This window comes from Lemur catta, chromosome 7, assembly GCF_020740605.2.
Source record: "Lemur catta isolate mLemCat1 chromosome 7, mLemCat1.pri, whole genome shotgun sequence".
Lineage (NCBI taxonomy): Eukaryota > Metazoa > Chordata > Mammalia > Primates > Lemuridae > Lemur > Lemur catta.
Genome location: NC_059134.1, coordinates 11,751,163 through 11,777,519, shown reverse-complemented (window position 1 = coordinate 11,777,519; position 26,357 = coordinate 11,751,163). Strand labels below are relative to the sequence as shown.

Here is a 26,357-nt window from a genome sequence, read left to right as displayed (position 1 = left end):
TCTGGGATTCTCTGCCTTCCACCATGCTGTCTCCACAAAATGAGAGCCCAGGTATGAAGGCACCTTGAAGGTAGAACACGATAGCAGGGAGAGGGACCATTACGTTAGAATTCAGATCCACCCATGTTTGAACCCCTTACAGCACAGGCAAGCAGCTTTCTACAGGGAGGACTGGCATGCTCTGGTTATCTCAGGTATGGAAGAACACTACAGCTGGCACGGGCAGCAGAGATAGGCCCAATTCTCTCTTCCTAGGTAAGGAACTGAGGCCCCGTTTGTGCCCAGATTCACAGAGCTCATTACTGACACAGCCAGGACTAGACCCCGGCCTGTGTATTATACTCATAGCACAGTTACATCAGTAAGTGCCACTCTAGGTTCATCACAGGGAAAATCGATATATTGTGATATTTTGGCCAGAATTCATTGCTACATCAATAAGAGTAATGGATAAAAATAATTTAAATTATGCTGATTGATTGAGTGGAAAATGAACGTTACAGCCATCAGAAAGGGGAGACCTAAATACAGGGAATGCTGAGGTTGCCGCATCCTCATTCTCCCATGTGGAATCGTCTGACTAGGCCTGTTTCCTTCCAGGAGCCGGCACCAAGCTACTGGGAACAGAACAGCCCACTGAGGTGAGCCTGCAAAACGCTCAAGTCCTCTACTCTGGCCTTGGCTGTTCCTCCATCTTTGAGTCTCTTCCTGGAGAGAGGCCAAGACAGAAGCACTCTGGTTCTGCTGCCTATAGGAGGACAACTTTGTTTTTTAAAAAAGTCTGCTGGCCCCTAATAAAAGAGGCAGAAATCACACTCTCCTCCTGCCCCTGCAATCTCATCCCACTCCGGCCCTCCCTCCCTGCAGGCTGCCCACACTGGCGCCTTCCTAACTGCAAGTGCTGCTGCACCGGCCTCTTGGCCCACACCCTTGCCACTGGGTCCCCAGGGGTTCTGGGCGGGCAGCGCTAAGGGAGTGGCGCCGTCACCTGCCTGCTCTCCCTACACCAACGATGCTCCTTCACTCAGGGAGGGACCCTGCTACATTTCAGGAACTGTAGCTGGAGAGATGTGTAGCAATGGGACCAGGGCCAAGAGAAAGGAAGATAAATGGAGAAAATGCTAGGGAGTTGGCTTTATTTAGCCTGAAAAGATCTAGGGAGAGGAAGGAAGGGAGGCAAACAACAACAAACAACAATTTTCCAAATAAAACCCATGTAATTATAAAGAAGTCTGCAACAGGCATTCAATAAATGCTTGACCTGTTGTTCCTTCCCACGGATTCACGGCCCCACCCGCATTGCAGAGCATAGCACTAGATGAAACCAAGAATGTATAGCAAGTAGCACATAAATCAAGTCCTTTTTGACACTCTAAGATTAGTTGAATTTCTTTATGTGGCTATCTTACAGGTGTGTCAGAAACCTAAGTTGGATAGAATCCCACGCATCACAGAAGCATGGATCCAGTGGGCTTAAGAAATGCCATGACTCACGCAGTTTCCAATCCAGCCTCTCCTCCCCCGTTAGCTGTTTAGCAAAGGGACTCCCATGCAGCTGTGGGGCTTACGTCCTTGTGGTTGTAAGAGAAGCCCCAACCCCACAGTACCTGTGCTGGAGACGCCGGCGATGTTGCTGGGCTCGCTGATCAGATCCTGCATGACGGCCAGGACCCGGAACTCGTACCAGGTGTCCTACAGCCCCAGGGACAACACCCCATCAGCTGAGGGACCCAAGACAACCACTGCCCCTCCCCCACTGGTCCTGCACCTGGCCTCCCGCAGAACGGGGAGCCCAAAGCGCTGCTAAGCACTGCTAAGTGTCTGACGGTAAGTGACTGGTAGCAGTGGCCAACTGCTGCGTGTAAACACCCCCACCATGGCTGGTTTCAAGCCAAGCACAGGAGATCATGGAAAGAGATACCCACAATGGGCTCTCGAGGGCCACAGTGAGCCGACTGCAGCATGCCACTAAGTGAGTGCCCAGGCAAGGAAGGGGGAAAGAGAGATGAGATTGTCCCTGTCCACGAAACAAGCTGCTTCCTCTCCCCAGCCAGAGAGAGATCCAAGTTTAAAGAGGATCAGTTGGAAAAACAGATAATGCATCTTCCTCCAGGGGTTCTAACTTATTAAAAGAGGGGTCCTTCCCTGGGCAAACCTGGAGACAATCCTTCTGGGACTTGCCCCGCCGCCCAGGTGAGACTCAGCAGGGAGCTGAGGTCAGCAATCTGTCTGTCCATGCTGGCCTCTCTGCCTGCCCTGCCCAGCAAGTGTCAGACCTTGGGGAAAATCCTCAGTGCAGCACAAGTCCCCATGGCCACCAAGCTGGCCCTGAATCTGTGGGACCTCTGCAGAGTGATCTGAGGAGCCCAAGCCTCAGCAGCAGATCTGGAGGACCCAGGAATGGTGGTGAGGAGGTGCAGCATGTGGCTTGACTTCATAACCTGAGCAGGTCACTCCAAGCTTCCAGTGGCTCCAGAGTCATGTCACTTCCACAATTTGGGAAGAAGCAGCAAGGAGAGCAAAGCCCTCACCTGTGACAGATCCTTGGCAAAGAACTCTCCGTCGGTGCCTGGGATGCCATCGTCAAGCATCTCCCAGCGCTCGCCGACGCGGAACTCCATGATGTAGCGGTCGATGGGAAAGCTGTGGTTGGCAGGCGGGAGCCAGGACAGGAGCACACCCTGCTGAGTCCGGTTAGCTATGAGGCACCTCGGTGGGGTGACCAGCACCAGGGGTTCTGGAGTTGTAATAGGGAATGCTGTGCCAGGGAGAGGGAGAAGGGAGATGGCATCAGAGCGCCGAGGTCACCACGGCCCCCACGCTCCTGCGCACGTCATTTCCGGGGCAAGAAGCGGGACAGGTCAGGGCCAGTGGGGCCAGAGCTTCATGATTCTGTGTTCAGAGCTCTGCTACAGAACATGCATGAAGGAGTCATGAACCTCAAAAGGGGGGAGACTGGAAAGAGGGAAGAAGGAAGAATGCGGGGGAATCAAAGTCTCTTTTGTGCTCTTCAAGGAGCTGGGCATATCTTCTCACAGCCTTCCTTGCCCGGGGGCACCAAACGAGGCCCAGCAGAGGAGCTGAGAGCCGGGGTGAGCATCCCACCCTGCAGCCCACCTTGGCGGCTGTTCAGGAGAGAATTCGGGGACAGGTAGGGTCGTGCCGCCCACTCCACATGGGAAGAGCCTGTTCCCAGCGGCCCTCCCTCCTGCTTCAGGGGACCTGCAGGCAGGGCCCAGGAGGAAGGAGTCCCAATCTCCCCTGCAAAGCCACAGAAGTTGCAAACATGTGGCCTCACAAGGAAGAATAAAATTCTAAGCCTCTTTCCTCCATCTGAAAACACAACAGGAATCTGGCCGAAAGTGTTCTGAGACTGGGCAAAGCCCACAGAAGGGTACGAGAAGTCCATACTGGGAGATCAATGCCACGATTACGTGACGCACTTAGCAAGGTGCCGGTGTGCAGCAGGCCACACGTTCGCCGCGTGGGCCGTCCCTCTCACCGCCTCTCACCCCAGCTCCTCCGGGAAACAGCCCCAAGGCAGCCCAGGCCGGGCCCTCACCTAAAGTGTTCACAGTGACCACCTCACTGAAGGCGCTGGTTCCCAGCTTGTTCTGGGCCAGGACGCTGAACTGGTACGCTGTCTCGGGCTCCAGGGTGTCCACCAGCAGCCAGCTGGGTCCCGGCGGCACCGGCAAGGACAGCCAGTCATGGGGCCCAAACTGTGCCCGCTTCATCCTGGCCAAAACAAAGAGAGAGGGCAGGGAACAAGGGGTCGGGTGGGTTACACTGGAGAGAAGAGAGTGCACACAAGGGTCCTCATGGAGAAGGCAGTGGGTGGGCCTGGCGTTCCCGGGTTCAAGGGCAGGAAGAGGGGATGACCGAGGCGGGAGACCTGCCCGGCTGTGGCTGTGCCAATCCTCATGATGCCGGGTCACCAGCCGCGGCTGGTGCCTCCTCCTCTGATAGGGCCCTGAGGTGTGAGTCACGCTCACGACGCTCGTCATGTCACCAGTCGCACTGCGGGAGGATCCCGCCCTGGGTGTGGCCCCAAGAGTGGGCTCTGCCTTGGGAGGCTATGAACACTAGAAGGTGGAGAGGCACAACTCAGCAATGGTAGGACTAGGGAAGGAACCCAGGTGACTTGGCTGCCACCCTCCCAGCGACAGTCAAAAGTGGGACCCAGCGTAACCCACAGGGCTCCCTCAGTCCTGTCCGATTTGGATCATCTGAGGACCTCCAGGGCATGTGACAAAATGCCCAGGGTCTCCCCGCAGTGGGACAAGGATCCCTAAGGCCTTCAGAGGTACAAATCACAATGCAGGGCAAGGTCACAGCACGTGTGGAGGGTACTGAAACCAGGGGTGAGGGCTTTCCCTGGCTGTGCCCCCACCTCCCAAAAAGCCACACAGCAGCCAGCGGCAGGTGCAGTGCCGCCAGTCACCGCAGGGGGGAGACGTTGTCCCGTGGGAGTGGCCCTCTGCTGCAGCCCTGAGCTGTACCTCAGTGGATGCCCACCGGGTTCCCCTCTAGGTATCAAGGCTGCCACCATGTATGCCCAGGAGGGTGAGCTGAGGCAGCAGAAAGCACAGCAGAAAGAAGCTAGTGCCAAACGCCTGAGTCAGTACACGGGGGGTTAGAGGCAGTCAGAAAGAAAGGCGGCAAGGAGACCTCCCCCAACCCCGGCACCCGCCCTTCCCGCCGGGGCACTGAAGCAGGGAGTGGCGTGATGGAGCGATGCAGATGAGCAGCAGCGTGCGGCGAGCCACAAGCAGCAAGGGAGCCCCTGTCTACGCCAGACCTCCCACTCGGGCATCCCCACAGATGGCTTGGCCATGCCAAACGCCCCTCCCCTGGCCATGCAGCCGCCTGGCAGCACCACGACCTGCAGCAGCCACCGGGCAGGCTTTTGAGGAGTCCCCCACCCTGCTGCGGGAGGAATAAGGACAAAGCGGTGGGAGAGTGTCCGGGTTACAACTGCCACCCTGCAGATGCGTTCACCTCTCCAGAACTCAAGATGCCCAGGAAATTGGCACCAAACCACTCTGACGGGCAACAAGGAGGTCCCCTTCTCAACCTCCCTTGCTGTTGAAAGTGTATCGAGGGTCTCCTGAATCCCCCTGAGCTCCCCTCTGGAGTCCCATTTTTCCTCCTCCCCAGGCTCTGGCTGGGCCTGGCTGGAAGCATAAGCCCAGGTGAGACAAGCCTGAAGGAGGCGGCGAGGGGGCTTGTCCTCCCCGCCTAAAGGTGTCACCCACGAGGCAGGTGGCCACAGCTCTTGGCTCGGGACAGGAGTGTGGGGAGAGAGCAGCCCTGGGGTGATGGGAGGAAGTCAGCTGGGCCTCTCTTTCCTCCTTTCCTGGGCCTCCTGTCCTCACCCTGATTCATGCATTTTTGAGGTTTCTATGTCCCCTAAGGTTTGGGCAACACTCTCGAATCACTGCACCTGGCTACGTTCACAACAAGGAATAAAAGCAAGAAAGAAACACACGGTCCTAGAGAGAAAGTGCCGCTGCTGAACACACCCAGGAAGGGAGCATCACTTCTCCACTCTGGGTTCTGGGACCCCTGGGGAAGGGACAGAATGCAAATTAGACTCCTCCCTTCAGGCTGGGCTATTCCACAAAGCTCTCATGGATTAGGAGTCTCTCCCAGACTCCAGAGGAACCTAGAGGAATGAAGTAGGGCACGAAACAGGGGGTAGGGGACCAGCCGGGAGGGGCAGCAGAGAGTCCTGGGCGATTCAGGCCACAGCCCAGATGGGCACCCCAACCTGCAGGGCTGGGGACACAGCCCGTCCAGAGGCCCTCACAGACCACAGGCAGGCGTCATCCACGAGAACTGGTCGCTGCCTCGGCCCACCTCGCTGTCTGCAGGTCTGGCAGGAGAGGAGCCGTGTCCCCCGCCTCCCCCCACGTGGGACCGCCTGCCGTCGGGGCGGGGAGGGGGGAAGCAGAGAGCAAAGCATGCGGGGGTGACTCACAGAGGTCCGTACCAAACTGAGAATGTCTGCTCGTATCCTCCGTCATAGCCGGGTTCCCAGGACACGTTGGCAGTTGTCATGGAGACCTGGACCCGGACACTGCCCGGGGCATGGGGGCTGGTGCCTGGAAGCCAAGCGGAGACCCCTCAGACTGAAGAGAACTGGCCCTGTGGTGCTGGGGGCCCAGTCTCATTGCGGGGAGCCCCGGTGGCAGCAACATGCAATACTGCAAGTGACATTATTGGGGGACGAGGGGATGCTGTCCGTGCTGGCTCCCTGACCCTGCTGGTTAGCGGGGTTGTGGAGGGAAGCCCACCCCACTGTGCAGTCTGGTGGGACTAGATCGCATGAGCATCAGGAATGCCGGCCAAAGGAAAACCAGAACGCTCCTTATCCCAGACCCAAATCCTGTGTTCCTCAGGCAAGCTAGAAACACTGTCCCCTAAAGTCCCAGGGAAAGCTGAAAAGTCCCATCTCCTGCAAAGCTCTCTGGCCTCACGAGACAGCCACATTCCACCTGAACCCTGGCTGAGAGGCAGCACGACACAGCAGGTAAGAACTTCAACTCGGGTTTGAGTCCTGGGCCCAGCACTTATTAGTGACGTGACCCAGGAAAGGGGTTCGAGCCACGCCAGCCTCGGTTTCCAAGAGCATAAATGGGGGAAACATGAGCGCCCACCTCCTGAACTGTGAATGGTGAGGGCTGCAGACGCTCCGTGGGTACAGAGCCTAAAACTGCTGGTAACAGCTCAAAAGTGTTGGCTGTGGTTACAGTCATAGCTGTCAGGACACAGAGGCACAGGCTGCAGGGGCAGGCGAGGTCCTGGGGACACCTACCTCAGGCCATCAAAAATGGGAACACCAGGGAGAGACGTCCCCCCACCCAGCCCCAGGCCACAGGTCTCAGCTCAGCGTCCCCGTCCAAGGTGCCGCACGGCCCACTCCTCTGCGTCCCAGTCTGTCCAGCTTGCTCCCTGGCCCTTCAGCTGGGCGTGTCCACAGTCACTGCCAGCTACACAGCTGCCTCTTTTCTGCACCAGAGGGGGTGCTGGGTGCATTCCGCCCGCCAGGAGACGACCTCCCCAAGGATAAGACCTTCCCTTACAGAGCCCACACGGGGCGAGGGCTCCACGCGTTGGACTCTGGGCTCAGGGGCTGGACTGACTTCAGAAAGACACCGCAGAGTACAGACAGTCACCATGGGACACCCCCAGCACCCAGCACCCGGACCTCTGCCGGCCGCGTACCGATGACGGTGAGGTGGGTGCTGGCAGTGATGCTTGTGACCACATTGGTGGCGACACATTCCCACTCCCCGTGGTCCTCCTTACTCAGGGCGCGGAACTGGAGACTCCCGCTGGGCAGGGCGTTGTGCTTGCTTCTGCTGGGCTTCCCTACCTTGGCCAAGAAGGGGGCAGGGAAGAGGGCAGGGACAGAAACGGAGGTGAGGGGAGAAGCCACCAAACCCGATGCTGCCCCTGCTCCAGAGTGCCCACTGCTCTGGGAAGTCCCCTCGCTGCTCAGAGAGGATCCAGAACAGAACCAGCACCAGGTCCCCGCCACCTCCCCCACGGCCCCAGGAACTCCGGAGCCCAGGTACCTTTCTCCATGTGATGACAGGGAAGGGGTCCCCTGCGGCCGCACAGGGGATGAGCAGCTCCCGGCCAGCTTCCTGCCTGTACTCCCAGCCTGGTAGCACCGTAAAATACGGGGGGTCCTGGGAGGAGGGCACAGGCACACCCGTGAAGTCGGGTGTTCGGGTGCCCGTGCACATGCAAGCCGCTCACAGCCCTGGGGCCTCACCTTCAGGACAAGCCGTGCAGGAGCAGACTGGCCCATGGTCCCCAAGGTGTTGTAAGGCACACAGGTGTAAGTGCCAAGAGCCTCCTCTGTGGCCTCCTCAATTCGAATGGAGCCATCTTCCATCAGGGTCCAACCTAGGTTCTGCCGGACAGACAGCAGAGCAGGGAACGCGGTCAGGGAGTGGGCACCTGTCCCAGCTCCCCCTCCAGGCTGGATCTGAGCTGCGCAGGCAACACCAGACTGAACCCCTGCTCCAGCTGGGGCGGGCATCGCCTGGCATCCCGGGGGAACAGCAAAGCTCCTGCCGGACTACAGACCCCTACGGAAGCAGCTCTTTGTCTTCCCAGAGATTCTGGAGGGGGCAGGAAAGTCCTGGCAGAAAACCAGGCCCCAGAGGCAGCACCTCAGTGTCAGGAGGGGCCTCTCATTCTGAACCCCAGCATGCGTCTCTCTAGCACCTTCTCGACCTGCAGGGGACGGCCGTCTTTGTTCCACTTGACCACGGTGGCCGGCGGCTCTGCATCCACAGGGCAGCGGATGTAGCCATGGATCCCCACAGGCACGTAAATGACAGGGGGCATGTTGAGGACGCGGGCAGGGTCTGCAGAGAGTTGGCGTGGGTGGGAGAGAAGACAGACACGGGGCACCAAGTGAGAAGTCAGGCAGGGGGCAAGCCCGCACACAAGCCCGGATGGGCAGGGCTGCTGTTCCCAGCGCCTGGAGGCCCCCAAAGGCACACTCCAGCCTGCCCCGTCCAGAGTGCTCCTTAAATGCTTTGCCCGTCAGGCAAGGACTCTCCACGTCCATCGTCCTCAGCCCCTAGACCCTGAGCCCCTAGGCCAACACATGCCCACACCCTTTCCCAACGGCTCCTTTCCCCAAAGTCTCTCTTGGGCAGCCGTTGGTTCTCCGCGTAAGGCCATCGCGGGTGTAAGCACAAGAGGGTGCTCCTCCTCCTCTCCATTCTGCTGTTTGTCCAGTCTCCCTAGGCCTTGGTTTCCCCATCTGATTCTGCAGCTGAAATGCAGAATCAACCCTGCCCACAGATCAGACGAAAGGCCCTCAGGAGAGCGGCGAGAGGGCCCCACACATCCTGCCACCCAGCCTGAGTCACCTCCTCTCGATTCTCCCCAACTTCCCCTGAGGGCCACGGAGGAGAAGGACGCAGAACTAAGGCGGCAATAAGGATGAATGAGCTGGTATCTGTTGAGCATTCCGAGCTCTTCAGAGAACAGCATTACATAAATACCAGGCCCGGTTATATATTTAGACATAGCTTCCTACTTTTGTATGGTAGAGTTTTTTTTTCTCTCCTCCAAGGTTTTCAAAGGGTTTATGAATGAGAAATACTCTGAACACTGCTTTTTAGCGGAAATAAAGATCCCCGTCTCACCCACCTGTAAATCTCAACCCCCTGGCTTTTCTTTGAAGGCAGGAAGGAGGTAAAAAAGGACAAGGAGGAGTGGGTGGTGCTGGCGCCGGGAGAGACGAGGAGACCGATGCACACCTCCCGACAGACAGACAGACGGACGGACGGCGGCTGGGGTCTCATCCCAGCTGGGCTCGGCACCCCAGGACCACCTCCCATCGGCTCCCCGCCCCACCACGGCCACCTTCCTGCCCAGGTGGCACAGCCGGCAGCCTGCCCCGAGGGATGGGACGCTCCTCCGAGGGGCAGGTCTCCCTTCAGTTCTGGCCGCTCCAGCCCGACTCGGGGCACGTCCTAATTCACTCACAGCAATGCCTCGACTCCTCCTCTCACTGCGGCCGGGTGCGCTAGACCTGCGGCCCTGGGCTCACGGCTGTGATGCCTGGCACTGACAACACTGCACGCTAAGCGTACTTTTACGTTGTTGACAGTGAAGCAGAGAAACGTGCTCCATCGCGAAGAGAAAACGGTGAGAATGCGAGGTTGGGGGTCCTCGGGGCTCAGGGGGTCCCTCTCAGCCCCACCGCCATGACCACGCCACGGCGCTGTGCGCAAACACCCAGCTCCAGGCAGCTATCAGACGAGCTCTGCCTCTGGGGCCACCAACGGTTTCCCTACTTGTCCTCAGCTCCTGTGCTGACCCCGGGCCACGTCTGCAGACTCTGCCACTTCTCACCCCTGCCCCTCTGGGTGTAAGCACTCCTCCCACACCAGCCCTGAATGACGGAGAGTGAGTGTCACCTACAGCAGCAGCGTGGGGCCTTTGTTGCCTGAGTGACAGGGCCATCCGAAAATCAAAAGGAAGACATTAATCTTCATTACTCATCCTTCCCTCTCACACACATGCTCAGCTTGCCAGGGGGTGGGAGAGCGACTGGCCTTCCCAGCACTGAAGATTAGCAAACAGAATTATTGTGCTCAACAAAAGCCCACGACTGCTCTGGGTGAGGAGCAGCTCGTTCATCTGCATCTCTGGGAACCCCAGAGAAGGGCGCCCAGGAAGCAGGCATGACAGCTCGATCGAGACAGCCCCGGAGAGGGCCCTCTGGCCCTTGCTGGCCACGCTGGCCATGCCGGCCACATCCATGGCACAGAACGGCAGGGGGCGTGGCCGGCGGGAAACCTAGCCCTGCCCCAGCTCCGGGCTGCGCTCCCTCAGTCCCCCGAGAAAAGAGCAACCACTCAAGGTACAGAGGTGGCACCGGCGTCCAGCCCGGGGACAACTGTTCAGAACAACTGCCCAGAGCGCCCGTTTCTCTTCTCCTCGAGCCCAGCCTAAGCGCAGCTGCTGAGGTGAACTGGCTGGCACACACAGCGATGCCCGCCCACAGCACACACCAGCAAGTGCCGGGCCACCCTCCTGCCCAGCAGGGCCTCGGCCTCCTCTTGAGCTGCCCCCTTCCTCCTCGCTCATCCTTCCTCCTCCCTCGTCCTTCCTCCTCCCTCATCCTTCCTCCTCCCTGGTCCTTCCTCCTCCCTCATCCTTCCTCCTCCCTCATCCTTCCTCCTCTCTCATCCTTCCTCCTCCCTCATCCCCCCGAATGGTGCTTCGTGTCCGCTGCCCTCCAGCCTGCAGTCTGGCCAACTGGGCCTGAACCTTCTGGAGCTCCCGCACCCCTACTCACACTGCACCGTCAGGTAGGCTGAGGCAGAGGGGGAGCGCCCCAGACTGTTGCTGGGGACGCAGGTGTACTTCCCTGCGTCCTCTGGCTTCACCCGGAAGATGATCAGGGTTCCATCGATCAGGATGCGCACCCGCAGCTTCAGGTCACTGCAAAGCCAGCAAGGAGACGTGGGGGGAGGTGTTGGCACGTGGGAGAAGGGGGTCCCGCCACAGACACCAGAGCAAGGTGGCATCGGGTCACCTCCACCTCCCCTAGCCCTCGGGCCCCCTGGCATTCCCAGGCCCCTCCCTCAAAGCCCCTCCGTGCAGACTGTGGCCTTAGCATGGGGACACTGGCTGGACCGCCCGCCTCTCCACGCTTCCCGAGCCCGAGGGCACCTGTACAGGCACAGGTTCTGCTCAGGGCCTTGCCCCCGGGAACTGGGTGGGGGCTCTGTGACAGGGTCCGAGTCGGGTGCTCACTTCTGGAAGTAGACGTTCACGTCCTGCCAGTACCAGGTGTAGGTGAGGTTGCCGGGATACGCCTCTGCCCGGCAGGTGAGCAGAGCGTCCTGGGATATGTTGACGGTGATGTTCTCAGGCGGGGAAACAATGAAAGGCGGCCCTGGGGAGACAAGGAACAGGCCTCACCTCACCTGAAGGGGGAGGGCAACAGCACCAGCCTCCCAGGAAGCTCCGAGTGCCCCAGGAAGGGACGCTGGGGACAGCACAACCCAGGCAATTGGCACGGAGACGTTCCCACATGCTGTCTCCCAGCCCCGTCTCCACCACACCTGCCACCTGCACCCACGGCCACCCAGACCAGCCATCTCTCTCACATACACACACAAAACCCTTCCTGCCCTTCCTGCTCCCAGCAGAGCCTGAGCCAGAGACACGCAGGAGGGACAAAGGCCACTCGTTTTACATCCAGAGCAAGGAATGATCTTGTCTTTGGAGAAGTCAGAGCCTTGTGCCGCTCTCCAGCCGGAAGTCAGGAGGGCAGCCGGGGTGCAGAGGCAGGGCAGTGGGCAGTGGGCGCGATCCCTGCAGTCCCTGGCGCTGGTTGCCCAGACAGAGGCACCAGCTGGAGCCTCCTGAGGGCGGGCAGCTTCCCTCCAGGCTGCAGGGACCTCTGACCTGGCTGTGGCTCTGCACTCAGAGCAGGAGGCAGGAGGAGCATGTGCCACTGCCAACCCTCCCCTGCGTTTCTCTCGCAGGCAGGGGTGAGGTGGCAGAGCAGGTTATGGGCTCTGCACAGACCCCTCAACTCGGATGCTGCCCCATGTGGGGCAGTGCCCGGCCCCTCCTTAGTGACTCTGGGGCTCCAGGCAGGACAGACTGGCATCTCCTGGTGCTGACTGCACAGACCTCAGCTCTGCCAAATGTCCTTAGTGTTATTTAACTGTCTGGGGCTTGGATTGAATTCCTATATTTATTGATGCCATCACTAATGGATAGATGACCTGAAGGAGGTCTCCCCTCCTGGGGAGATGGAGGCATGGCAGGGATGCCATCTGGACAGAGGGAGAAACCAGAAGCCCAGGCAGCACACTGCCTCCCTGCCACACTGTGTGGTGCCCGGCCACAGCCTCTGGGCCCAGCCCTTCAGCAGGCAGGCCTGTGCGGGAGCCGAGGGTAGGCACACGGCACACAGGAGCCCCGCACAGCTCCTCACGGGCTGCATCCCCACCCCACCCCCCGCTGTGCCAAGTGTGCCCTGGGGAAATGCCCTCCATAGCTCACCTGGGCTGACGTCCCACAAAAGAGTCCAAGGAAATATCCCTACCTTGGACAAGCAGGTGTGTTGTGTGGACAGCCTCCCCCTGGATGCTGTACGCTCGACAGGTGTAGGCGCCTCTGTCCTCCCTACTGACTGATGTCACCGTCAGGCTGCCGTCACTCACCTGGGGGACAAGGACGGACGGAGCTCAGCACCCACCCTTGGGCCCCACCGACACTACTCTCAGGCAGAGGGATGCAATGGAAGATGCTGAAGTGGAGATGGCCCCAGGGACACATGCACCTGGGGATACAGAGGGCAGCTGCCTCACTGATCACCCTCTAACGACACAGACAGGACGCCTGCAGCCGTGCTGAGCTGTTGGCTTTCCACCCCCTCTGTGCCTGTGCACACAGCGTCAGTGGCCGGCTGCAGTGGGAGGTCGCCTTGGAGGGGAGCGAGGTGGGGAAGAGCAACTGCTGTGGCCCCAGCCTAGAGCCACACTCACCTGGTACTTCCCACTAGCACCGAGGAGCGTCCCCTCCTTGAGCCAGGTGACGATGGGCTTGGGGTTCCCAAAAGCTGTGCAAGTCATGGTAATACTGCCACCCTCCTTGGCCTCGATGTACTGGGGGGGTGTTTCTGTAAAGGTGGGAGGGGCTGCAAAGGACACCACGACAGTGAAGGACGGAATCAGCCAAGGGGCTGCCCGCAGGCAGTGCCCGCCGGCGTGCGATCCTCAGTGCAGCTCCACGGTGCAAGGAGGAGCCCACAGCGGTGAGGAGTAAACTCACCCCCGGATGTTATGCAGGAGAAGAGACCTGCATCCAGACTCAGCCTGGCCGGGTCCAAAGTTTACACGGTTTCCACCATGCCTAGTGCCTCCACAATAAACTGATGTTTATCGAGCATCTACTACAGGAAAGGTGCTGTGCTCCACACTGGAGACACGACGTCAATGACAGGGCTCTCTCCTGGCCCTTCCAGGACACTTGTTGGACGCCGGCTCCCCAGACTATCCTATCACCCTTCAGCCTCTCTCCTCAGGATTATTCCTCATACACAGGAGCCCCTACTTCCTGAACCCCAGCTCCGCCAGGTCCCCATATTTCCCGGACATTTGCCATCTGAGCCCTGTCTGGGCCTAACACAGATCACAGGCCAAGGCTACAAGGAGTCTTACTTTTCCCAGATTCTGCCGAGAAAATCATCCCCCTTCCACCCTCTCTGGCTCCCGTGGGTGAAAGTGGACACCCCACTCTGCAGGCTCCTCCCTTCCCGAGTCCCCTCTGCCTGTGCCAGGTTATCTCCCCCCTCATTGGAGATTTGATTAAAACTCCATCCTGTTTGGATAATCGGCTTTGAAGAGACTCATTTGTCTGAGCTGCTTGTAGAAGCAATCCAGTCAACCTTAACCCCTTGGACCATCAGTCCCACCATCTTCCGGGTCTTCCGAAATGGCAAGGAGGCCCCCATTCCTGAATGCCAGCCCAGAGGCCCAGAGCAAAGCTCAGAACCCAAGTTCAAGCACTAGCCTGCCACTTGTCGTAATCTTGGGGAGCTCACTCAGCCTCTCTGGGCCTCATCTAAACCATCTCTCCTCCAGAATTGACGTAAGGAATACATATTTGTGAAAAGTATCTCGTAAAATGTTGGTCATCCCGCCATTACTACCCCCATCACGATCATCTCCCCACTAGCCGCACCACTGAGGAGCTTTGGGAGCCGTCTCCTCTCCCCCACAGCCCTGCCCTGAGAACTAGGCGGAGTGCTGTAGGCCCGCATTCTCCCTTCCACTGCGTTCTAGCCATGCAGGCCTTCCTTGTCTCCCTCCAGTGTGCCAAGATCTTCCGCCCTCAGGGCCTCTGCATTTGCTGCTCTCCTGCCCGGAATGCTGTACCCACATCTGGCTCCTTCGGTTCATGCAAGTCTTTGCGACAACACTGCTTGCTCAGCCCATCCATCTAAGATGGTACTCCAGCATTCTCTACTCCCTCGCACTGTTCTGTTTTCTTTCCTCTCTCTCTCACTCACTCACACACCCTACCCACCCTTCTCCCAGCAAAGCCCAAGCCAGAGACACAAAGGAGGGACAAAGGATGCTCTTTTTAAATCCGTAGCAAGGAATGATCTTGTCTCTGGAGGAGTCAGAGCCTTGTGCCGCTCACCAGCCAGAAGTCAGGAGGGCAGCTGGGGACACGGAGGCAGGGCAGTGGGCAGCAGGAGCGATCCCCGCAGTCCCTGGTGCTGGAAAATATGTATTTGTTTCCCTGCTTCTTATCTGTCTGCTTATTACAAGGGTGGCTCCCTGAGAGCAGGCTTCTTTTGCGTAGCACCACTGTGTGCCCAGCCGTCAGCACAGTTCCTAGATCCAGCAGTGCACTCTACAAACGTTTGTCCAGTGAACAAGCGAATGAAACAAACAAAGGAGTGAAGGGTGCACACATATGCACACCCACAGGCCAACACAAATGCAAACACATACAACTACTTAAGAGCATGACCACCGTGATCCACAACCTTCAAAACCCACAGCTCAGTGTGGGCACACGGGGCATGTGGAGAGTGACCATTGAAGGCATTAAGCAGCACCCTTCACACACAAAAACCCAGACAACACACGTTCTCAAGAAAATCAATTCTCATCCAATATCTAAGAACATACTAAAAATAATGATAAAAAGTCCTTTCACGTCCTTGTACCGGGACCCTAGAATCCCAGCTTGCGGCCTCTCTTCCCCGGCAGTGTGTGCGCATCTCCCAGAAAGCCCTCCTCGCCCGGCCTGGCCCCCGAAACACAGTTAACACAGCCACGGCCAGATTACCTCTGGTGTCGAGCTTAAAAGAAAAGATAATAAATTAAATTTACATCCTGAAGTGACAAATTACTTACTAATTACATAATTACTTTATTATTTAGGTGCTAATCAGGAAAGTACTTTGAACAATTTCGAGTTTTCAGGAAAATAATGGTTTGACTCTCAATTATTTACTGAATTAGATGTTAGTTTGCCAGCTGCACTTCCAGGCTTAATTCTTTTTCACGAGTGCCCTATAATTAATAGTGCAGGTTAGAAACAGGCTGGCCTCTCCTCCACCAATTCACCAACCTAAAGCAAACCTTGGCTTGGGCTTCTCGGGTATTTTATGTGTGATAAAGAAATAATTGGGCTTGTTTCCACCCAACTGGTCTTCAAAGAAAACACAGAAGGAGAATGAGTCAATTTGTAATTCTAATTTTTCACTGGCCTTTCACTTTCCAAAGGTGATCCCTGTCAGAAAATGCCGACATTAAACATTCCGGTTTGGAAGCGATGGAATGCCGGTGCTTGGATTCTTTCCTTCAATAATGGAAATATTTATGATGAAACGAACCTCAGAACTTGGGCACAAGGGAAAGCAGCAGAGAGACCTCTCTTTTACCTTAGGAGTGTCTATTCTGCTCTACCTGTGCGCAGGTAGGCTCCTTGATTCGGCAAAACATGCTCCACCGTCAGCCCTGGTTCTCCAGCCTGCAGCAGGCAATGTCCCGGGCCCAGCTCTTCTGCCAGCGTGGCCACAGGAACACCCTGCCCAGACTCCCTGACTGTGCTGCTCCCTCCCTCTGCCAGGAGTCCCCTTCCCACCTCCCACCTGCACCTGGCTGTCTCCTGCCCTGGCCGGCCTGAGCTCAGGCCGTTTCTCCAGAGCAGCTCGCTCCCCTCTGTGCTCTCAAAGCCACACTGCAGGTCCTCTCTGGACTTGACCTCTCCTTAAGAGCCAGGACTGGGTCGTGCCTGCTGCTGCACCCTCACAGCCTGCCACAGGTGCACATCCAAAGTGTGCTTTGAATGGACAGTCACTGATGGATTCACAAGGACTTTTAAACTACCAAAGCCCTCTGCCTCTTCCAGGCCTGCTGTCCCTGCTATTCAGTTTTCATCTGACTTTATGTTTTTCTCTCTTGAGAAGGAGGATGGCCAGCATCTCACATAATTACCCACATGTAATTAATGTTCTGGACACTGCAAGACACTTCCTCACACAGCATTTCATTTAATCCTCACAACAGCTCTGTAAATGGGCATTGGTTTTTGTAACAGATGCAGCTGAACTCAAAGAGGTGACTTCCCTTGCCCGGATCAAACGGCTAACACACCGTGAGCTCGAGACACCATCCAGGTCCTTTAAGGGTCTTGCTCCACGCTCACCCCACTCCAAGCAATCAGGAATTCCCAAAGAATCCACCCCCACTCGCACAAGCGGAAACAGAGATGCTACAGGGCACACAATTCCAAACTAAATTCTACTTTTCCATCCCATGCGTGTCCACTGAATGCTCGGTGTCTTGGGTTCCTGAAGTGGACGCTACCAGCCAGGACGATGTGAAAGGAAAGCAGGCAGCCCACGAGATGATTTCCACCCCGTTTAGGAAAGGGCACAGGAGAGAAAGGAAGTAGCGGGGGAACTCTGGGCCTGGTGCTCATCCAGGCAAGCTTGTAGCAGCAGATTTACCTTCCTAATTATGTTGTGCTTGGGTTACTGTTCAGATGAGTTTTCATTCCTTGCTCACACAACAGCTGGCATCAAAAGGGGTTGACTCAAAAGCTTGCTGGGTGGTAGGGACAACCCACCCAAGATGTAAAATATGTCTCCAATCAGTCTGTCGGGACTGATGGACAGGAGCCAACTGCACCCCATGTGGAGGGTGGGTGGGCAGGCTAGACCAACGTGGATGTGGGGCCACCATCTTGGAGGCCCCTACAGTCCAGTGGTCTTGCTACAATATAAAACCCTCTGTTCCTCCAGGACCCTGGACAGGTACCCAGACCAGAAGGAGCCCCACTAGGTAGGGAGGACAGAGCCACCCTTCACGGCAGGCCAATGTCGACAGGAGCTTCCAAGCCAAGAGCAACACCAGTTTCTCTCTCCCAACCCCAGCACCTACAGTCTCAGACATCAAAACCATAAGGACCTAGCTGCATGTGGCACATGCCAGCACCAACACTGTCAAAGCCGCAATGACTAGTACAGTGTCTGCAACACAGTGATGGCTGAATACATTTTTGTCATCAACTGAGTAAAGAATAAGGGTCTGGCAAAAAAATGAAGCAAAACAGAATGGAAAACCCGCTCCCCTCCACTGTGGAGACCACTTCTCCTTCATGTTTTCGCCACGGTTCCAGCTTCTGGCTCCTCCAGAGTACCGCCTCCCAGTTAGGACTCCCCGGGCCACATAGGGGAGCCTACCCTCGGAGGGGACCCCAAGGGCCCAGCCCCCAGTGCCGTCACAGCAGCCCCAAGGTTCAGCAGGCTCACCCGGCCCCTGGCCCTCACCCGACGCTGGCAAAGCATCCACACACAGCACAATTCATCCAGCCTGAGCTATAAATAGCTGACAGCCATTAAAACTGCTACTCTTCCCAGGCTCCTCACGCTCTGTCAGCTGGGGAAGCCCACTAGCGCAGGGACCGTGTGCGGGTTTGCTCACCGTGGTCTACCCGTCGTCGGGGGCAGGGCTGGCCCGCAACAGACCCTCAGCACATACTCCTCAAGGGAACACGCTGAACGAGGAGCCACAATATCAACCCAAGAAGACAGACCAACGGTGGGACTGCAGGGATTCCACAGGGGAGTGGGCTATCAGGGCCGTCCCAAGGCTGGGAAATGATCCCAGCAGGGGCTGATTTTGCCTCCACAGAGCCTTAACCTTCCTGGTTTCAAGAAACAGCTTCCCTCCTCCGTCTATGGGACTCTGGCAGCACCATGCGCACAGGGAGCTGCCCCTCCTGTGCACCCCCTGCTGAGCCCGAGGCCAGGACAACCAAGGGGGCACCTGAGCCCAAGGCCAGGACAACCAAGGGGGCACCTGAGCCCAAGGCCAGGACAACCAAGGGGGCACCGGAGCAGGCAGCTGATAGCTCACAGGGCCAGGCCTCCCCCCGCCCCCATCCCCCCCACTACCACTGCAGCAAGGGGAGGGACACGGAGCAGGCAGGAGAGGGGCTTCCCCAGGGCAGCCCTCAGAAGCAGTGTTCCTGGGCCCCCCATGGAGGCGGCCCATACGCACCGTTGATAGTGAGGTGGACCCAGCTGCCGTTGTGGAAGGTGTCATACTGCTGGTCCAGCATGAGCACTTTGCACTCGTACCAGCCCTGGTCCTCGGAGCGAACCTGCTCCAGCCGCAAGGATGCCTTATCGTGGAGACTGGCCCGGCCTGGGGGAACAGAGTGGACAAAAGCCCCAGAGGCCATCAGGGCAAAGGCCAGCAGCTCCCAGCCCCCACCCCAGCCAAAGGCAGGGGACCCATCATAACCTTCACACCATTTCCCATGGCAGGGCCCCAAAATAACAGCTGGCACCCACCTCCGGCAGCAGGTGGCAAAGGCAAAGGCACTATGCCTTGGCCATGGAGCCACTCTCCCTCCCCAGCTGGCCCTGCCCCAGCCGGCAACGGCAACTCAATGTGTTTGGCACTGAGAAAAGCCTCAGTTCCTTAGAATACTTCCATTCTTTTGGAGATCTCCCGGGCCCAAGGTAAGGTATGATGGATACAGAGCTGAGAAGAGATGAAGGGGGCGGCGGACAGAGGGTGCCAACAGAAGAGGATGGGGCCTCCGGCGGGCCCTGGAGCACCTCTGGTCAGGTGAAGTGGTATCACTGCCCCGGCTGGGTGCCCAGGACGGCCTCACCTGGCTTCACCCTCTGCAGGGCAGAGGGAAGGCAGGCTGCGGGCTGGATGCTAGGGTCCCCTCCCAGTTCTGCTGCCAGTGCCAGAGGGACAACACATCCTACCAAAGCTCAGCAACTCTAGGAACCGAGGGCAGTGGGGCCCTTAAACCCCCGGGATGAGGAAAGGGTGGGCAGGCAGAGCAGAGAGCCCCGAGCCACCTTCCTTAACTCCACCCTCGCCCCCAGCAGGATGCTGTCCTTCTCTGGCTCCTGGCAAGGAAAAAACCAGGGTCGCCCCCTCCTCCCCGGCAGCAGGGCGGAGCAGCCCTCGGGGGTCAGCCCCTCCCCTCCTACCCTTAGCCAGAGCCAGTTACCACGCCCTCCTCTGCCTTCCTCCCTGTCTGGACACTGGCAATCTGCCCAAAAACCAGACCATCAAAACCAACCCTCGCCAAAAACAGGGCAAGAGACACAGCACAGGAGAGGAAAGGCAGAAACGGAAGCACTCAGACTCAGAAGCCACAAGCAAAGGTAAAAGTCAAGGCCGCGTCCTTCCTCTCTGCTCTCTTCCTCTCAACCCCAACACACTCTCACTCTCTCATACTCTCTCTCTCTCTCTCTCTCACACACACAGACATGCACACGCATCCCCCATGCCCTGCTCCTCACAGGCTGGGGGCAGGCGGCAGCAGTGAGTCACAGCGAGGCCACCGCTGGTGGGAGTAAGTGCCAAGTAAGACACAAGCAGGGCCAGGAGAAGGGGGGCGCGGCGTGGCAGAGCCCAGGTGCCCGCCAGCCACACAGACAGCAGGGGGCTCAGGGATGGGAGGGCGCCCCAACTTCAGAGCAAGCCAGACAGAGCAAATCCTGCCCCTGCTGCCGCGGCCACACCTGGCACAGGGAGGCGGCGCTGACTCAGCTTCTGCCCGGCAGGGGCTGCTCCCCACTGTCCTCGCTCTTGCCCACCAGCCTCTCCAGCCCCTGGGCTGTGCTCCCTGGAAGGGCTGTATGTCTGCATCACCTCCCAGTCCCTCTCCTCCCACCACTTAATTAAAACCTACCAGAGTACAGAGGATCAGAGGAAAAAGACACAGACTGTGAAGAGGGGAGATAAGAGCCGTCAGGAAAAGATAAGAGGCAATAGAGAGAGAGAAGGGCGGAGGAGCCTGTGACCTCCTGGTGACCACTGGGGGCCGGGCAGAAGGGACAGCAAGGCCCAGGAAGGGAAGCCCAGCACCCAAACCTTACCTGCATACTCGGGGTCCACGTGGGGCGGGTAGTAGCCAAACTTGATGAAGATAGGGATAGGGACCCCGAACTTGAACCACTCTACGACATAGGGCGGGGGTTGTCCCGTCACCGGGTGGATCACGTCGCATCGCAGGACCACAGACTCCCCGGCTCTCGCAGTCACAAACTCGGGCTCCTCTCGCAGGCCGTGGGCGCCTGGCGGGACAGCCAGTGGGACACAGAAAGGAGGTGACAAAGAGACCCTGCCCTGGCAGCTCCATGCCCATGTCACAGGGCTGCCCCCCACTCCTCGCGGCTGCCTTCCGTTGGCCCCTGCGCCCGCCACCCACCCTGCCCTCCCCCGAGGGTCCCAAGAGCACCCCCTCCCCTTCTCCACCCCTCTGCTCACACCTGCCCCTTCCTGGGGCCCAAGCACCCCCAAATCTGGGGGGAAGGGAAAGGGGAAGGAAGGAGAGGGGAGCTATTCCCTTCGGTCCTGCAAGCCAGACCTTCCCTACCCAGCCCCAAAGAGCAGCAGGTATAATCACGCCCCTGCCCCCCTCTGACAACCCCCTAGAATTATAAGGACTCATAGACACAGAGGCGGAGGGGCCTCAGCCCTCTCCATGGAGGCCCGTGGCCCTGCCCAGCTGCAGCTGCCTGTGAACATGGAATGTTCTTCCTGAACCAGGACGCTTCCCAGCAGAGCCTGGTAGGAGACGGCAGAGCCAGCCCTCCTCCTGTGCCCGCCCCCAGCCCTGCCGGATGTGCGCTGCACAACACAAGGGTACTCCACGCAGGAGCAGGGATTCCCTGACAAGCTAAGCCGAGGCTGCCCATGGCAACACCAGAGGGAAAACCCCACAGCTGGCCCGGCCCCTCCTTCCCGACAGTGTGCGCCAGCCCTGCTGAAGAGGGGGAGCGGGAGGGGCCTGCCGCCCCCCACTGCCTGGCCCCAAATCCACCAGCCTCTCTAAGAAGCCCCAGACATCATCACTGATAGGAGAACAGGATGCTAGGGACAGAGGAGGGAAGCCCTGGCTGTCCCTACCTTTGGCAGAGGACAACGAAACCAGATAGCAGACAGCACACCCATCCCGGCTGGCAGGAGAGGGGCAATGAAGGAGGCAGGCAGGAGGCCCACCCCCCACCCTCTTGCAAGCTGGAGCACGCCGTCCCATGCACCGTCCCACGTCCCACGCCCCGTCCCACGCAGGGCAGCACCGGCTCCTGGGCCCCAGCAGGGTGTGCAGCCCCACCCCAGCAGACACTCTGCCCACACCAGGCCTCTGCGGCCAGGCAGACCACAAGGTCACCTTGTACAGCTATGTCCTATGGAAGGGACAGCGGGGGAGACCCCTCGCCCCTGCCTTCCCTGGTGCTACCCACCACTCCCACGTGGACCCAGGCTTTCCCCATGCCCACCCCTCCTAGGCTCAGGCAGGGCGTCCCGACTACAGGCAGCACCTAGGACAGCAGCTGCGGCAGGGATGCCAGAGGCTCAGAGCCAGGGAGCCTGCTGGGTCCTCCCATGCGGAGGGTGCCCGGGGAGCAGCACCAGACTCTGTCCCTCCCAGTGCCTCGGTCTGACTTTCTGCATCTCTGACCCATGTGCTCCTGCTTGTGTCTTCTTTCCTGCCTGTCTCCGTCTGGTACCTCCGTCTCCTCGCACACGTGTGTGTGTGTGTGTGTGTGTGTGTGTGTGTGTGTACCTGGCTCCTCTGTGTGCCCCCCACCCCCACTCGGTCTGTCTGTCTGTCTCTGCTCCTCTGTGTCTCTCTGTCTCTGTCTCCCTGTTCATCTCTCTGTCTCTGCCTCTCTCTGGCTCCTTCTCTTTGTGTGTCTCTCTCTGCGTTTCCCTCTCCCTCTCTGGCTCCTTCTGTGTCTCTCTGTCTCTGTCCGTCTGTTTGTCTCAGTCTCCCTCCAGCTCCTGCTGTGTGTACGAATGTGTGTCCCTCTGGCTCCTTCCCTGTGTCTCTCTGTCCGTCTGTCTCTGTCTCTCTCTGGCTTCTTCTGTATGTGTGTGCATGTCTCTGTCTCCTGCTCCTTCTCTGTGTCTCTGCCAGTGTCTCTCTCTTCCTCTCTAGCTCCCACTCTATGTGGGTGATCCTGTCTACCTGCCTGTTTCTGTCCCTATGAGCGTGTGTGTGTGTGTGTGTGTGTGTGTGTGTGTGTGTGTGTGTGTTGGGGGATGGAGGTCTGTGGATTTCTGTTGGCTTGTGCAAGGGGAAGGGGTCTGCCTGCTACTCTTTGTGCAGGGGCTGTCACTACATGCATGTGCTTCTGTGTCTGTCTCTCCGTGTCTGTCTGTATGTCATCTGTGTGTCTCTCTCTCCCCTCCCCCTCCCCTGCAAGTTGCGGAGGGAGGAGGAGGAGGAGGCAAGCCCATCCAGAAGCTGATTGGCTCCTGGTGACATCACTGTTTTCTAGAGAAAGAGCTAAGATCACAGAGTATTTTTGGAGCAGAGCAGAGTGTTACACTCACCTGCCTGAGGCCCCAGCAGGTTTCCCGATTCTCCCCACCCCCAACCTTGCTTCAGGCTAGGTTTGCATCCCAGCCCTCAGGGAAGGCATGGAGGTGCCCAGCTGCAGCAGCACACCCTGTACCCTGAGGGGCACATCGCAGGCCAAGCCTGCCTCCCAGCACCCAGGAGCACAAAGGCCGATGCTGGACCAAAAGGAATGGGTGAACAGTGGGTGCCATGAGCAAGCAGAGAAGCAGCATGTGTGTGTACGAGTGTGCACAGGTGCACACACTACTGTCTTCAGCACAGCCCTATGGAGAGATGAGAAAAAGAACTACCGGAGCCTGGGGAAGAGGAAAGAGTTATTCCCAGGGGCCAGATTACCTGGGAGAGGGCAGGGTGGGCCACAGAGGGTGGCTCCTTTCCAGGGCTTTGGCCCTAGGGCCCAAGCAGGAGGAAGAGGCCTGAGGGGAGTGACAGGCACCTCTAACAGTTTTTGCTCAGGGGTCTCCAGGGGACAATGTCAGAAGTCTGCAGTGACATGGGTCCCCACAGCTTGGCTGCTCGTTCACACCTCGCCCGCCTTCCTCATTCCCACTGCATGGCAATGAGCAGCCTCCTCATACCTTCCAGGCCCTGCAAAAGCTGCAGGTCCACCCCCAGCCCCAGCCCCAGCCACCCCCTGGGCCCACCCCAGGCAGGCAGCCCCACCCACGTCTCTCTCTGGGACCCTTTCAGCCAGGCAGAGGCAGCTGCAGAGGACACATCCCAAAGATGATAAGAAGACAAAACAAGAGGTAGTTTTCCCACAAGAAAGCAGAGGGGTGATAGCCCAGGCCCAGCCTCCACACTCAGTCCGAGCCTTCTCGGTTTGCTGCATCCTAAAATATTTACCAGTTTTCCCTCATCTCCTTCACACACACACACACACACACACACACACACACACACACACACGCACAGCGAGTTCTCACTCCATCCACACAAGCACTTCCCCCAAGCCTGATCCTTTCTGAGCCAAAGCATGTCTAATAAAACACTCTCTCCAGAAAGGCTCAATGTGAAAAAAAAAAACAAAAAACAAAAAGTAATCAGGCTGGCAGCAGAGATGGAAGAGGGGCTTGGTGGAGGAGAGACCAGCAAACCCAAACGGGGGAACCAGGCGCAAATCCAGAGGCAAAAGGGACACAGGAAGCGGCAGGGGGGAGCTGCGGCCCGCCCGGTGCAAGCAGGCACAGGCAAGCCCAGCCCTGACAGAGAGACACCACCAGAGCACCCAGAACCAGGACAGGGACAGAGCTGAGGCAGGAAGGCGCAGGCGAGCTGTCCCTGGCAGGGCCGGCTGGAGCAGCTGCCCACTGCTGTGATGGGAGCAGGCAGGGCGGACGAGGCGGTATGGGGTAGGGTGGAGCACCCCCATCACAGCAGCCCACCGCAGCCCTGGGGGTCTGGCCTCCTCCTGCAACTGGGGAAAACTGGCATTGGCAGGGGGTGGCACAGTGGGAAGGCAGGTCTCAGGCACCCTTTTAGAGAAGGCAGGGAATAGCAGTGCTCCTAGCCTAGCAAATCTACAGCTTAGGGACCTGCCCGGCCCCCTTTGGAGCTGTTCTGGCAGGAAAGAGAGAGCAGGAGGGCAAGGGAGGATGGGGTGGCCCCTGCGGTCTGGCTGACCTTTTGGCAAGCCCATAGGGTACCAATCTCCCGCTCCCTGGGCCAGGTGGTACCCAGTGGGCAGCTGAGTCCAGGGCTGCCATCAGACCCCCTGTGGGCACAGAACCACAAGGCCTTGGGAGCCTGGCACGGCCCCACGTCCCACACTCACGGCCCAGAGCTCATCTGTAGGGAAGGGCTGGGGGAGGGAAGGTTCCCCAGAGAACAGGACACACTCTAACCACCAAAGGAAGGTATGAGGAGCCAGGGCTGCTGTAAATACCTACTGCATACCAGGCTGTTCGAGGAATGCTACCTGAATCTCATTTACCGCCCACAGCGGCCCGGCAGAAGTACTGTTGTCTCCAATTTGCCAACGAGCAAACCAGAGGGTGAGTGGCTCACCCGGCCACTCATTCCAGCTCCATCACACAACTCTGGCCCACCCCAGGCCCAGGGGACCAAGGCCCCTCCATGACTGTCCCTCCCATTTCTTACCGAGTCAGAGGTCAGCCCTCCCCACCCCACACTCCGGACAGGTTTCGAGAGTCCAAACCCTGCAGCCCAGGCAGGCCGGGCCGGGCTGTCTCTGGCTGGCTCTGGGGAGAGCGTCTGTCTGAGATGCTGGAACCCCTGACTGGGGCTGGCTGGCGGCTGTGGAAAGGGGAACACAGACTGAGCCCCAGCCGCCGGCACTCATTAGTACAAGTCCTTATTGGAGCCTCCTCCTCTTCCTCCTCCTCCTCTGGGCACCAGACTTCCAAACCACAGGCCTGTTGTCTAATAATACCAGCGACAGCCACCGCCACCTCCATCTGCCAGCCTAAAAATAATCCCTGCTGAGTCCAAAAAAGGCACAGCCCCCAATAGTCCCCCAATCCCTCCTCCCCGACAAGCCAGGAGGCTCCAGGAGATTCCAGGAAGCCGGGAGACTGGGGCGCTCACCAAGTGGGAGGCACACACCCAGAGGGGTGGCAGGAGGAAGGCCAAGGCCCAAAGCAAAGCGAAGAACACCGGGAAAGTACGAGATGCAGAACAGACCTGTGCCCAAAACACCGATGGTGTCCTTGTTCTCCTTCTCGGAAGGCAGGTGGGGTAGAGGGCATCCCGGACACCCTTCGGGGGTCTCCCCCTCAGTGTCCCCATGGTCGTCCCGGCCCCCATTCCACATCAGACCTCTCAGGGTCAGGGCCAGAGGTCAGGGAAGTCCAGACTGGGCTCCTTATGAAGAGCAGGGCATTGGGGAGGGAGGCGCAGGCGTGCGGGCTCCTTCCCTCTGCAGGTGCCTCTCCTCCCTGACCCTTCCCAGCTGGGCTCCCCCCAGCAGCCAGGGAGGCAGCCAGGGAGGCAGCCGTGCTATTAGCAACCTTAATTTGCTCTCGGATAGATTATGTTTCCAAGAGCCCTTTCCCCATGAGCCACTGGCAGGAAGGAAGTCAGTAATTCAATCTCCGCTCTGCTCCTTTAATGGCTCCTCAGCAGAAAAGCAAAGCCACACCCCCACCCCAGCCCTCTGCCCCCACCTGGCAGCCCTGCCCTGCACACTGGGTGCCCAGGAGCCTGCCCGGAAGTGGAGGCCGGCCAGCAGGCCCCGCCAAGAGAGGGCACCGCAGGCCTGGCCTGCCACGAGGCCGGACTCCGTGGGTAGGGTGCCACATCAACACGGTAAGTAAGTGGGAAAGCTAAGTCCCATATTTACTCCTGGGGAAATGTCAACATTCCCCACTCTGAAGCCAGAAAATAAAGACAGTGACTCACCTCGTACAATTTGTGCCTGTGAGCAAGTCTGTGCCACAGCTCCGTCTCGGTGGGCACATGCA

At 58.6% G+C, this 26,357-nt stretch overlaps 1 protein-coding gene across 1 annotated transcript in view; it reads right to left on the bottom strand.

The window, feature by feature from the left end:
* The window catches only part of IGSF9B (immunoglobulin superfamily member 9B), a 40,767-nt gene extending 20,022 nt beyond the window's left edge, over nucleotides 1–20,745 (bottom strand). Inside the window, 15 exon segments of the mRNA XM_045556267.1 lie at nucleotides 1,608–1,692; nucleotides 2,532–2,758; nucleotides 3,563–3,738; nucleotides 5,996–6,107; nucleotides 7,231–7,381; nucleotides 7,584–7,700; nucleotides 7,787–7,927; nucleotides 8,245–8,387; nucleotides 10,841–10,986; nucleotides 11,302–11,443; nucleotides 12,608–12,725; nucleotides 13,050–13,201; nucleotides 18,591–18,737; nucleotides 20,441–20,652; nucleotides 20,654–20,745. Coding sequence (XP_045412223.1) covers nucleotides 1,608–1,692; nucleotides 2,532–2,758; nucleotides 3,563–3,738; nucleotides 5,996–6,107; nucleotides 7,231–7,381; nucleotides 7,584–7,700; nucleotides 7,787–7,927; nucleotides 8,245–8,387; nucleotides 10,841–10,986; nucleotides 11,302–11,443; nucleotides 12,608–12,725; nucleotides 13,050–13,201; nucleotides 18,591–18,737; nucleotides 20,441–20,652; nucleotides 20,654–20,709 — 2,125 coding nt within the window. The 5' untranslated portion in view covers nucleotides 20,710–20,745.
* Nucleotides 20,746–26,357: the final 5,612 nt, after the last annotated feature.